This window comes from Neofelis nebulosa, chromosome 13 (assembly GCF_028018385.1).
Source record: "Neofelis nebulosa isolate mNeoNeb1 chromosome 13, mNeoNeb1.pri, whole genome shotgun sequence".
NCBI classification, from domain to species: Eukaryota; Metazoa; Chordata; class Mammalia; order Carnivora; family Felidae; genus Neofelis; species Neofelis nebulosa.
The window spans coordinates 38,230,156-38,243,746 of record NC_080794.1 but is presented as its reverse complement, the minus strand read 5'-3'; the positions used below and the strand labels follow the sequence as shown (position 1 = coordinate 38,243,746).

The 13,591-nt window shown below is 33.3% G+C and overlaps 1 protein-coding gene across 2 annotated transcripts in view; it reads left to right on the top strand.

Annotated features, from left to right (window-relative positions):
- P4HA1 (prolyl 4-hydroxylase subunit alpha 1) overlaps positions 1–13,591 on the top strand; it is an 89,232-nt gene that overhangs the window by 43,459 nt on the left and 32,182 nt on the right. Inside the window, exons 6-9 of one of the 2 annotated variants that reach the window (XM_058696662.1) lie at positions 26–265; positions 2,942–3,138; positions 5,688–5,864; positions 8,910–8,980. In XM_058696662.1, coding sequence (XP_058552645.1) covers positions 26–265; positions 2,942–3,138; positions 5,688–5,864; positions 8,910–8,980 — 685 coding nt within the window. Of the gene's footprint in view, positions 1–25; positions 266–2,941; positions 3,139–5,687; positions 5,865–7,810; positions 7,882–8,909; positions 8,981–13,591 lie in introns of both variants that reach the window. The other variant, XM_058696663.1, reaches the window with a different exon arrangement.

Genomic DNA, 13,591 nt, shown 5'->3' with positions numbered 1-13,591 from the left:
AGTTCTCTGTATTTTCTTTCCATAGGAGTAAAACACAAATCTTTTCTAACAGTTGAGGACTGTTTTGAGTTGGGCAAAGTGGCCTACACAGAAGCAGATTATTACCATACAGAACTGTGGATGGAACAAGCACTAAGGCAGCTGGATGAAGGCGAGGTTTCTACCATTGATAAAGTCTCTGTTCTAGATTATTTGAGCTATGCGGTATACCAGCAGGGAGACCTGGATAAGGCACTTTTGCTCACAAAGAAGCTTCTTGAACTAGGTATGTTAAATTGGCCTAATTTAAGATTATATATATACACACATGCGCGTGCACACACACACACACACACACACATACATATATGTGTATATATAAATTATATATAATTATTGTATATAAAAAGTGCCAACCTATATGACAACATAAATGTATATGTATAATTCTGATATATGACTACATATCTTGTCTTACATATATATGTATATAATGATAAATATATATAATTCTGATATATGTGTAATTCTGATAAGTGTAATTTGTTATATAGCTTTGGTACATTTTTTTTTCTTTTTTCAGGTTTTTATTTAAATTCTAGTTAGCATACAGTGCAGTATTAGTCTCGGGTAGAATTTAGTGATTCATAACCTATATACAACACCTGTGTTCAGTACAACAAATGCCCTCCTTAATTCCCATCACCTATCTAACCTATACCCCCACCTACCTCCCCTTCATCAATACTCAGTTTGTTCTCTATAGTTAAGAGTCTATATCTTGGTTTGCCTTTCCAACACCCCCCTCCATGTTCATTTGTTTTGCTTCTTAAATTCCACATATGAGCGAAATCATACGGTATTTGCCTTTCTCTGACATATTTTGCTGAAGATTGTACTCTCTAGTTCCATACATGTCGTTGCAAATGGCAAAATTTCATTCTTTTCTATGGCTGAGTAATATTTATTCCATTTGGTACTTTTTATTTGTTATAAGTCAAGAATCTATCTGTTAGACAAATTTTATCCTCTCCCTGTTTATACACTAAATAAGCGGCAACTGATTTTCCTCAGTTAATGGTATTACAACAGTGGCTGTGCTACTCTGCTGTATACTCTTCAGGAATTTCAAAAGTGGACTTAACCTAGCTAACTCAGTAAAAAATGTTTATTTAACATGTTGTTATATTAAATATTACCCACTTTCCTTTGAAATGTTTTGTGTTCTTACATTTCATGTTTAAAAATGATCTTGTGATTTAAAATAAATAGACTGAAAATGTAATTTGTCATATTCAAATATTAGATAATGTGATATCCTTTGAGGATTTTATCACTAGTGTTTTGAACTTGTTTCTCTAAGTATGATCCAGGGACCATGTGCTTTGGAATTACTTGGATACATATTAGAAATGAAAAATTTCTTGATTTCCACCCCAGAGTTACTAAATCAGAATCTGTGGACATTGAATTGTATGCTAATAAATTCAGGTGACCTCTGGTATATAATGAAGCTTTAAAACTTTTCAAAAATTAATTATTTTTATGAATAGGTTAATATGTGTATTTTAGAAAAGTCAAACAGTTTAAAAGAATTGGCCATCTGAAAATGAACTTCTGATAATTAGGTTATTTCTTGGTTGAGTGAGTTAATAAATTGAGATATTAGTTCAAGTACCTTTTTTTCAGTATTTTTTCATGATTTTTTTCTCCTCACTTAAAGAATATTTTACTCCTTATAGAAAATTTTTAAAAATAAGAAGATATGGAAGAGTCATCCATAAGTCTATCACTGAAAGGTTTTCACAATCACAAATTTTTTTGTTTCATTATAGTATATACCCTCTTTCCTGCACATACATACTTATCCCATTCTTTTACAAAATTAAGATTATATTGTATATCACAACATATATTGTGAGCAGTTTCTCAAAGACAAAATCTTACAAATGTAAGGCTAGATTTCCTAAACACTTCATTTAATATCACAAATGAGGGGCGCCTGGGTGGCGCAGTCGGTTAAGCTTCCGACTTCAGCCAGGTCACGATCTCACGGTCTGTGAAGTTTGAGCCCCGCGTCAGGCTCTGGGCTGATGGCTCAGAGCCTGGAGCCTGTTTCTGATTCTGTGTCTCCCTCTCTCTCTGTCCCTCCCCCGTTCATGCTCTGTCTCTCTCTGTCCCAAAAAAATAAATAAACGTTGAAAAAAAAAAAAATTAAAAAAAAAAATATCACAAATGAGGTTTCTGTGTATTGTTCTTTTTTATTTTTGTGTGTATGTGTGGTGGTTTGGATTTTTTTTTTCCTCTAGGAAGGGTGGAGTAGTCTAGTCCTCATTTCCCCTACTAAAAGATAGCTAAAAATGATGACTAGCAATTCAGAGGCAGTTAGTGGATTCTGCTTTATTTGAAAATTATATCTTTAGTTTCTCTTTTTCCATCTCACTTAGAATTTGGGGACTGAAATTCACTCAGAAGTAGGCTGTGTTCTGCATTTATAATGTATCTGTGGTGAATGTTGCTTTTGAACTGTATATACACTGTCTTTCTCATGATGATTACATTCAGTCTCAGAAAAATCTTTTCTATTGCTTAAAATAAGTAGAATGAGTGATATTTTAGAATTCATTTGACATCAAACTGATCATAATTATTTCACTGAGACTTTTCTTTGAGAACTTTTCAGTAAGTTCTCAAAGTAGAATATTTACTTCTTTGACATAAATGGCTGATTCCTTCTCCGGAACTCTTTGTATATAGGGTGACAGTAGGTGATTTACTTCAGCCAGTACTGGTTTATACCTGTTGTTTTGGTGTAATGATTTTTATTAGTGCCTCCTTTTACTCTCATAAGTGTCCCGGTTTGAAAGGTAAATTAAATGATCCTGCATTTTTATATTCCTATATTCTGATGCTTGAACAACTATAAACTTAGTCATGGACATGCTTCCTTTCTCTCCAATAGATCCTGAACACCAGAGAGCTAATGGTAACTTAAAATATTTTGAATATATAATGGCTAAAGAAAAAGATGCTAATAAGTCTGCTTCAGATGACCAATCTGATCGGAAAACCACACTGAAGAAAAAAGGGGTTGCTGTGGATTACCTGCCAGAGAGACAGAAGTACGAAATGCTGTGCCGTGGGGAGGGTATCAAAATGGTAAAGTGGAAAAGCAATTGTGTGTGTGTATGAATGTGTGTGTGTGTGTGTGTGTTTGTACATAGTTCTAGAGAGAATCAGAGTTCTTTTATATTTAAGCCTATGTGATAAATATTAGAATTAACTGCTTAAAGTATTACAGTATACCACATCACCTTATTGTGGGTGTCACACTTAATATGCTCCAGCTGTTAGTAAAATAGTTTTAGAATAAAGCTTTAGAATAAAGAATCATTATTGCATTTTGTTTATTTTTGGTAATATAACTCTTTGCATAGGCCAAAAGAGGCTTATTTTTATAAGATGAGGGATGAGATAATTTAAGGGATAAGATCATTTAAGCTTTATCTTATATCTTAATGCAAAAGAGATTTCTGCAATCTTAATAGAAATAATATATCATCCTAACCCATTGTATAAAACAAAGAATTCATCTATACAATAATCTTTTGTGGTTTTGCTCCTAGCTGACCTTGACAAGATTGCTTAGTGAAACATGTTAGTCTATTTAAGAAATATTTAAAACGCAGAAAGGATTTCAAAAGATTTTAGCTTTAACATTTATTTTTTTTAAAGACTCAAATGTGCCTATAAATATCCCTTCCTTTATTGTATATCTATATTTATGTATTTATAACTCAGAGTACCAGTGCTTCAGGGTGTTAATAGATAAAAGACCACAAACAAGTTTAAGTCTGGAGAACATAGGTTTTTGTTCAGCCTCAGGACTTTTCAGAGTCCTTTTATGATAATGTACATCACGGATATGCTATACATTGTTTCCCAACATTAATAGATCATGGAACCCTTTTTTTAGGAATATCATGGGGTACTAGTGTTCAGCTGAATGTGGGCATATGTAGAAGGAGTTAGTGAATTTTTGAAGTAAGTACTTTTAAGTTGTAAACATTTGAATAGCGTTGTAAGGTTTTCTCTGCTATTGATAAACTCAAGCTGGACTTTACATTTTGATATTGATGACTTTTTGACATTTGAGGACTTATCATTGACAGCCTAATCTCTAACAGCAAATGTGTAGATCATATCTATGTTGACACTTTTGATAGCTAAGTTCATGGAGACCTGGAAGAATATGCTTACTTTTGCTTTGGTGCTAAGGAGTAAATATAAGGGTAATAACACTCTGATAGACTCATGAAACATTTTTTTAATTTCACATCTAAATATTTTATTATGTATCTATTGAAGATAAAGATCAAAAAACCATTATCATACCTAAAAAAATTCATAATATTTCCATAATATCATGAAACATCTAGTGAGTGTTCAAATTTCCAATAGTAAGCAAATATTTTTTATTGCCCTTAATAACTCTTAAAGAACAAATCAAAATAAAGACATAGGTATAAAATAGAAGTCTGCTTAATTTGCCAGTTTGTTGATATGACACACACACAGTAACTCTGCCCAAAATCAAAGGATCGTCTTTATCCTCAGAATAGTTAAATTCACCTCATGGTTATATCAAAGACTTATATAAATACATATTTAGATTTTTTTTTAAGTTTATTTGTTTTGAGAGAGAAACTGCATGCACGAGTGGGGGAGGGGCAGAGAGAGAGAGAGAGAGAGAGAGAGAGAGAGAGAGAGAGAGAATCCCAAGCAGGCTCCGAGCTGTCAGTGCAGGGCCTGATGTGGGGCTCAAACTCATAAACTGTGAGATCATGACCTGAGCCAAAACCAAGAGTGGGATGCTTAACTGACTGAGTCACTCAGTTGCCCAATAAATCTTTAGATTTGACTCTAGGTAAATAAAGTACATGGAGAATAAACATGAATCATTATTTACTTGTCTTAGTAGGTTAACCTAATATTTAAAACAAAAACTAATATTATTCCTACTTCATATATGATACACTTATTCAATCAAGAGAAGATTCAGCAATGGAATCACTTATTTAGTTAATATAGGTTGAAAGGAACATTTGTTTTGTCGATCACTCAATTTTTAATATCTATCAATAAAAGCACCTGCCTTCTTTAATAACTTATTTTTTCTTTTTCAGAGTTACTCATTTTCATCTTTGCTTTTTAAAACTACCTAACTAAATCTATTTATTTATGCTACAAGCATTTAACTGGGAGGTATTTAGATAAACCTGATGAGGTTTTGTTTTGTTTTATTTCTCCTTTTAGAAATTTTTTTTCTGGGTGCTTCCCAGTTAGTTTGTGAAGTTTGGAGCAATGCTGGTCATTCATTTCATATTTTCATAAATATGTCATTATTTCTTTCATATTTAAATATCTCAACTTTATTTTAATGAGACAAGGGTTGGAAGAGAAACCCTACCTTTTTTCTTATATAGGGCCTAACACCTCTCCCAGAAAATAATCATTAATAAACCTTGTAAAGTCCTGACTGTCCCATTTGAAGCAAAATACTTGCAGAGTACTGTTTCTTTTGTATAGTCTACCATAAATGCTCTATTTATACACAAGCATGATTATTGTTTCTTTCCTGCATAGGAGCAAGCATTAAAAATATTATCACTCTAATATATTTATCATTTTTGTAACTTTATGTTTAGACTCCTCGGAGACAGAAAAAACTCTTTTGCCGTTATCATGATGGAAACCGGAATCCTAAATTCATTCTGGCCCCAGCTAAACAGGAGGATGAGTGGGACAAGCCTCGTATTATTCGCTTCCATGATATTATCTCTGATGCAGAAATTGAAATTGTCAAAGATCTAGCAAAACCAAGGGTAAGTAATTTTTTATCTTTTCTCCTTCTCAGTTTACTTTACCCATGTATCAGTTTTGCCTTTGCAAGTTACAAATATGATAATTGATATGGCAATAATCCCACAGATGGTTTTAGATATTGTTGTCATAACATAATGGAGTTGTTAACTAAGCTCTATGCCAATTTTTCCTTAGTTATTAACACAAGTAGCAAACCCTGCATCTGGGTTTTAAGCACTTAATTATGAAAATCATAGATGAGATTTTTATTGACACTTAAATTTGTGTTTCAGTATCTTCCTGAAAAAGTTTTGTATGTATTTTCGGAACTTTAGTCTCATAGACTAATCAAAGACCAACTTTCTCCTATCTTCTATATTTTTATCTGAAAGAATACTTGAAGTATTTTTATTTCCCTTCTGGCACATTATTACTAGAAAGATATAATTGGGCACAGTCATCATGCTAATTTGAAATAAGGACATCATAGTTTTCTGAATTTAACTCACATAATTTATCTTAAGAAAAACAATTTAATGTAAATACAGTCCCATAAACTTATTGTTTAGCATAGAAATTCTTCTTTTACGAGAATGGGAGAAACACTACCCTTTATGGTCTTGCCTTTTTCCCCACCAGCTTGTTCTCATTGAACAAGATCTCCATTTTATATCATTGATAGTAAAATACAAACTGCCCTCACTTTTATAAAGAGACTGTTACACAGGAGTTGGCAAATTTTTTCTATAAACGTGCAGATAATAAATATATTTTAGGCTTTGCTGGCCATACCATCTGTCACAACTACTCAAGTTTGCCACTGTAGTGTGAAAGCAGCCATAGAAAATATATAAATGAGTGTGGCTATATTTCAATAAAACTTTGTTTCCAAAAGCAGGTGGCAGTCCATAGTTTGCAGATCCTTGTTATATTAAAAGATTTAATTATCTGGATTTCTGTACTGCAAAATAAACCTAAAGTCAGAATTTTTGTTGTCAAATTTTATGATTCCAAATTGGTACTTTTTGTTTTTTTATCAAAGATTACATTTTAATGGGAAAGACTGGTCTAATATATATATATATATATATCCAAGGGAATTCTTATCACTCTTTCATCATATTGTGCCAGTATTGTCTGAATTCCTATTTTCGTCCATTCTTTGTGGTCTATAAACCAAGTAAACCAAAACATCTTGGTAGAATATTGATTAAGAATGCATTTCAGCTTGGGGATCAAGTCATATATCTCTGGGTTTGGAGACCTCAGTCTTCAAAGGGGATGCCTCAGTTGGATTGTTTTAATAAAAAAAATTCAAAGGCAATAAAAATTTTATTCTCTTTTGTTAACCTCCAAATCACCCTCCATTTTTTTTTAAAGTTTAAAATCATTATCTTGGCTGTCATCAATTTCTTACTGTTTTTGTACATTTATGAGTTCTTTTCATCTACCTTTCTGTTAGGTCCCAAGATTATTTCACTGTATATGTGAAATATATGAACATATATATTGAAGGAAGGAAAGATAGATTTTGAAACAAATTTTGAACAACATTAACCTTTGCAGACAGTTGCATCACTAAAAAAATTAAAATAAGAGGTTTGAAATGGATCATTAACTGCAAATAGCCATTCTTGTAACTATAAATTAGACTTCACATTTTAGAAATTTTTCTTTCCTCACAGTCCCATCATCCAACCATTGAAAGAAATTTAATTTCTAATCTCTTTTGTGTATCCTCCATTCATGCAAAGCAAAAACAAAATTTTTAAAATAACAAAAAAAAATCCAAAAACTAAAAAACTTCCAAGTCTCAAGGCTTAACACAAGATGACTGGAAGTCTATGGAGTTATTTTCTCTTTTCATTTTCCTTTGTAAAAATCCCAGAATTCTGACCGGTTGGATAAATGTGATTCCTTTTTTTTTTGTTTTGTAATGCGACTATTTTGATGGTTGGCTTCACAGCTGAGGCGAGCCACCATTTCAAACCCAATAACAGGAGACTTGGAGACGGTACATTACAGAATTAGCAAAAGGTAAGAGATGTGTATGTTGCATATTTTGCCCTCTAACGAGTGTTTTGTACATCCTACAGGAGTTATTCATTTAAGAGAAGTAGGTCATTTTCAGTCTCCAGCTCAAGTCACTGCCTATTTATATACGCATGGGTAAAATGCTTTGTGTTTCACAGGTCTTTCCCTTTAACTAGAAGTTCTCTTTAATCTCTAATTGGTGTGTTATTTTTAGGGAATTAATATGCTTTGCATTTCTCTTCAGGTCAGGAATCCAACCTCCAGGAAATGGCTTGATACTTGTTTTCTGTTTCCTTTTTCTTGCCAAAGGGGAAAAAAAGAAAAAGAAGCAGCCTGGATTAATCTGGGAGTAGCCTTTGTTTGTATAGTTCTCTCACATTCATAAATGCTACAGTGAATTCACATCATCCTTCATGGTGATTGTACTGGCATTTGTTCATTCATCTTGTGAAATACCATTGTCATTTTGAAGTAATCTGTATTCCTCCTGTTGGAGTTATTTTAAAAAACTTGCTGACTTGAAAGTTGGCAATGGAAAGAACAGAGTTATGCTTCTGATCTCAGTCTTCCAACTACTATTATTCATGAACTTAGTTGCCTTTTACTTCTCCAGAGAGACTTAACTACAGTTTTATCTCAGTGAGAGTTTTAAAAAATAAGTTTAAAGAGACTATTAACTATTCTTTTGTCACAATACTTAAAGGACATTAAACTTCTAGATCTGAGAAAGCTCCTGTGAAACCCAGTGCTATAAATCATTTACATACAGCTTCAAATGATTTTTTAAAAAAAAAAAGTGAAAGGACAATAAATCTACAACAAAAATATGTCAACCCATTTTCTCTTGATTTGGAAGTGGCTTTTCATTTATTGCCACCTTTCTAAATGTTTTTGCTGATTTGAAACCATTACCTACCATCCAGACCAATCTGAACTCTTCCAATCACCTGTGGCTTGGCAAAACAAAACAAACAAAAGCCCCAAATTGCCTGCTACGTTAGTAAGTCCTTGTCCTTTCTCTTTTTTTGTAGCTGAGCCGAGCTACAGTACATGACCCTGAGACTGGAAAATTGACCACAGCACAGTACAGAGTATCTAAGAGGTAAGGGAGTAATGGAGAGAATTTTAGTCTTATTTGGACTATTTTCTTTCTTGAGAATCTATTTTAATAAAACTCATGATATGGTTTCTAAGACCTAGGCTTTAAGCATGACAACTATGCCTGGATTTTCATGATAGACTAATAAACAGACATGGTTATGGGACAGTTAACAGAGATTTTCTAGAACTAACTTACTAGATTTCAAAATGCCTGCTGAGACTCCCCAAACTCCCCCTGAAATTGAGTAAGAGAAGTTCCCAAAGAACCATCATAGAAACAAGGCCTAATTTGGCTTCTGCAGTAAAAGCAAAAGTTTAAAAATCTCTAAGTCACCAGAATAGCTATAGGTATTAAGAAAGGGCATGCCTTGAAGGATTCCATAACAAATCTTTTTAAGTCAGTTGGTTTCAAATTCTTTGCTTTTACCAATGTTTAAAGAGAATTTACTTAAGTTATTAGCTGATAGACCACTGAAATAATTTTAAGAATAGATTACTGTGTAACTAATGTATATAACTTAGAAGGAATCTGCAGAATAAGTGACATTATTCCAACAGAATTCCTTTTCCATCTACTTATTACAAAGGAGTTTTCTCAGCTCTCATGAAAATGAAAATAGAAATATATTAAGTTTGGTCTCATTCTAGAAATAAGTAATATTTATCCACGGTTACAATACCTAATTGAAAATAACGAAATAAGCTCCTTCCATCTCATTGTATCAATTTATAAAAGTATTTTTGTTGTAGAGAAGTATAATGTAATAAAAGACTTCTAGGAATAGAAATGTATATCTCTAGGACAAGGCTTCTCAACCTCAGCATTATTGATGTTTCAGATCAGATAATTCTTTGTTGGTGGTGGTTGCCCTAAGCTTTGTACAAGCTTAGCTACATCTCTGGCATCCACTAGATGCCAGTAACACCCTTCATCCCAGTTGTGACAGTCAAAAATGTCTCCAGACATTGCCAAATATCCCTTGGTAGGCAAAATCCATCTCCCACCCCAAAGACTTCACCTCTCCACACATGTTGAAAGCCACTATTCAAAAATGGAATGAAAATGCAGTTCAAGAGGAAAAAAAATTTTTGAATATTATTGCTGTAAGTCATAGCAAAAGTACTATGAAGGCTGTCAGAATGCATTGCTTTCCTACTCTTTTTTGGGCAAAGCTCTATGTCTTTTATATGGTAATAACCTTCAACATCCTCACACACATTTCCTGGTTTCCTAACTGTCTGCCCTATACTACCTGCCCCCCCTGCCCCAGGTAGAAGTCATGGAGAAAATTTAATCTCTGTGATATGTCAGGGAGATGAATAAATGGTAAGGATTTGCAGAAACTAATTTGGATAATGTTTTGATACATGATTTATAATGCTTCTGTGCATTGTAATTAACTCTAAATTTCAAGTTAAACTTCAGCTATTTTTCCATTCTATTACAGAATATTATGCATGTGTTGAAAAATAAACCCTTTATTTGTGGGGGTAAACGAAAAAAATTAACCCATTAAAAATAATATTTTATCAAAGATTATTTTTTTATATGGTTTTAGGCATTTTTACTGTCATAAGGCTTGTATCTAACTTCTCCAGATTTGGATGCTTTTAGGAAGCACATAAAATAAATTTTCGTGAACTTAGTTCTTTGGAAGTCCTTTTTGGAAATTTTTTATATATACAATGGACCTTTTGAAGAAATAGCCAGCCCACAGAGTCATTGGACCCTTACCAATAAGGCAAAATAAATTATTCTTGGAAACTTTTTTTTCCTTAAGAACTAAATATTTCTAAACATTTTGAGCTTATTTTTTTAGTATTTTAATTTTATAGCTCTGAGAAGAATTTTATTGGATTTTTTTTAGAAAGACACAACCATACTTTATATTATATAAGGCAATAGAAGTCATTTAGCCAGCAGCATTAGAAGTTTTAGAAGACTAGTACCAGAATAAATTCACCTAATCGCAACAAAGTGTGCAGAGAGTGTGTTTGTGTTCAAAATTACCTAGTAACAATAGAATTCCACAGCATAGTGATATTTATATTTACCCAAGGAAAATTGTTCAGCAAATCTTTTAAAAATAAAATATATATGTTGAGAGAGGCTGTAACTGTTAAAGAATTGGCTCCATAAAGTATCCTATACATTTCATATTTAACAAATAAAAAGTTTTTGTTATTTTAGGAATTCATTAGCTATGCTGAGACGTTTTCTACCCATCAATGTAAAAATCTGAATTTTGAAGATGCCTACAAGTGAAATAAATGTTTTATGTTTCCTTCATACATTATACCTCTGAAAAAGGCATCTCAAATGCAAAGAAGTATTTATGTGTACTGATGTCAGTTAATGTGGTTCCTTTTGCTGTGGGAACATCTGTATTTTGAATGGGTCAGAAAGGAATTTCAAATATCTGTATTTTGAGAAATTTCTCAGTGATTACATCATCTTCTGAGGAAGGAAAATCTGTTCCAGCATCCTAGCAAATAGAATTTTATTTGGGTAAAGTATCTGTGGAAATCCATTACTGTTTATTTATTTTATTGACTTTCTGAACTTTGGGTAAGGCATCTCTGTCCTTTCCTATATAAGCCTTTCCGATATTTAAAAAAAAAAAATCCCAAACTAAAAATTTACTACAGCTTATTAATGGAAATGCTAATAATTTTGGCTGAATCAGAGAAATGGAATTTTAGTTTTGAAAAGGTAAACATTGAGTTACTGAAAAGGCAGTTTAGTTATGTGAGTTCATTAAGTCCAGTTAAAATAATATAAAGAGATTTGCAAATAAACAATCCACTTAGTGTAGTAGAAAAAGCTTCTTTGATTCTGGTGGGTTATTTTTGGAAGTGGTTTTCATTTTCTTACTCTCAAGTACAGATTTCCTACAATAATGACATTTTCTTATGCTTGAGATTTAATGTAAATAAGGAACAAATACAATATAAAAGCATATTAATATACTATAGAAGCAAATACAAATATATTTGAATAATTTCAGATATTTTTAAAATTGGAGTCCCTTTTTTTTTTTAATTTTTTTTTTTTAACGTTTATTTATTTTTGAGACAGAGAGAGACAGAGCATGAATGGGGGAGGGGCAGAGAGAGAGGGAGACAACAGAATCCGAAGCAGGCTCCAGGCTTTGAGCCATCAGCCCAGAGCCGGACGCGGGGCTCGAACTCACGGACCGCGAGATCATGACCTAAGCTGAAGTCAGACATTTAACCCACTGAGCCACCCAGGCGCCCCAGAGTCCCTTTTAACAATGACATTACTCTCTTTTGGGTTGAACAGTGGTTCTCAGCTCAGATTAAAATAACTGAAATGCACAGATCTATGGTGTTATTTCATAATTGTCCCACTAAAAACCAAAGGGCTGGGATAAATTTCCATTCTAGGTGATCAGCATTTCTTTGTTAACCATCAAGCGCTTACAGAGAGCAAAACTTTTTTTTTTTTTTAAAGACAAGTATTTTTTTTTTTTTTAGTGTTTATTTTTGAGAGACAGCCAGTGGGGGAGGGGCCAGCAAGAGGGGGAGAGAGGATCTGAACCAGGGGTGGAACTCACGACCTGGGGGATCATGACCTGAGCCAAAGTCAGCTGCTTAACTGACAAAGCCACCCAGGTGCCCCAAGAGCAAAACTTTTTTTTTTTTTTTTTTTTCAACGTTTTTTATTTATTTTTGGGACAGAGAGAGACAGAGCATGAACGGGGGAGGGGCAGAGAGAGAGGGAGACACAGAATCGGAAACAGGCTCCAGGCTCCGAGCCATCGGCCCAGAGCCTGACGCGGGGCTCGAACTCACGGACCTCGAGATCGTGACCTGGCTGAAGTCGGACGCTTAACCGACTGCGCCACCCAGGCGCCCCGAGCAAAACTTTTAATAATTCTTGTTTTTGCAAAAAAAATCACATAGTGGTTTTATATTAGGTATTTGTAAAATGTAAATTTTCACATGTGTTGAGTTAGAAGAAGGTAATGATACTATTCAAATTATACCACTCACATTTTCCTTTGGAACTTTGTAACATTCTCCAAAACCTCCAAACTGAATTTTTCTATTTACTGAACATGAGGTCCTTATTAATGTATTAGAAATATAGTAATGCATATGAGAATGTTGTTCCTTAATCAAATAGAGCATTCCAGTGACATTGTAAAATAGCATATATTAGAAGAATAACAAACACTTCTTAATAAAAAAAATTCATTAGAAAGGAAAAATGTTGAAACATTACTCTGAATATACACCTTAGCTCTTGGGTTCCTGTGATTAAGACCAAAAGGAATATAGTTTGTGTTATCTAATTAGTAACAGAAAAAAGAAACACATATAAAATTATCTGGAGAAAGAAATAGGGTTTTCTCATGGCACTAAATTGTGTTGTACGGAAAAAACACTGTATAACTTAGTTGAAATTTTCTTTTCTTCTTTTTTTAATGTTTGTTTATTTTTGAGAGAGAGAGAGAGCATGTAAGCAGGGGAAGGGCAGAGAGAGAGGGAGACAGTGGATCTGAGAGCTCAATGTGAGGCTTGAACCCATGAATGGGGAGATCATGACCTGAGCTGGAGTTGGACACTTAACAGACTGAGCCACCCA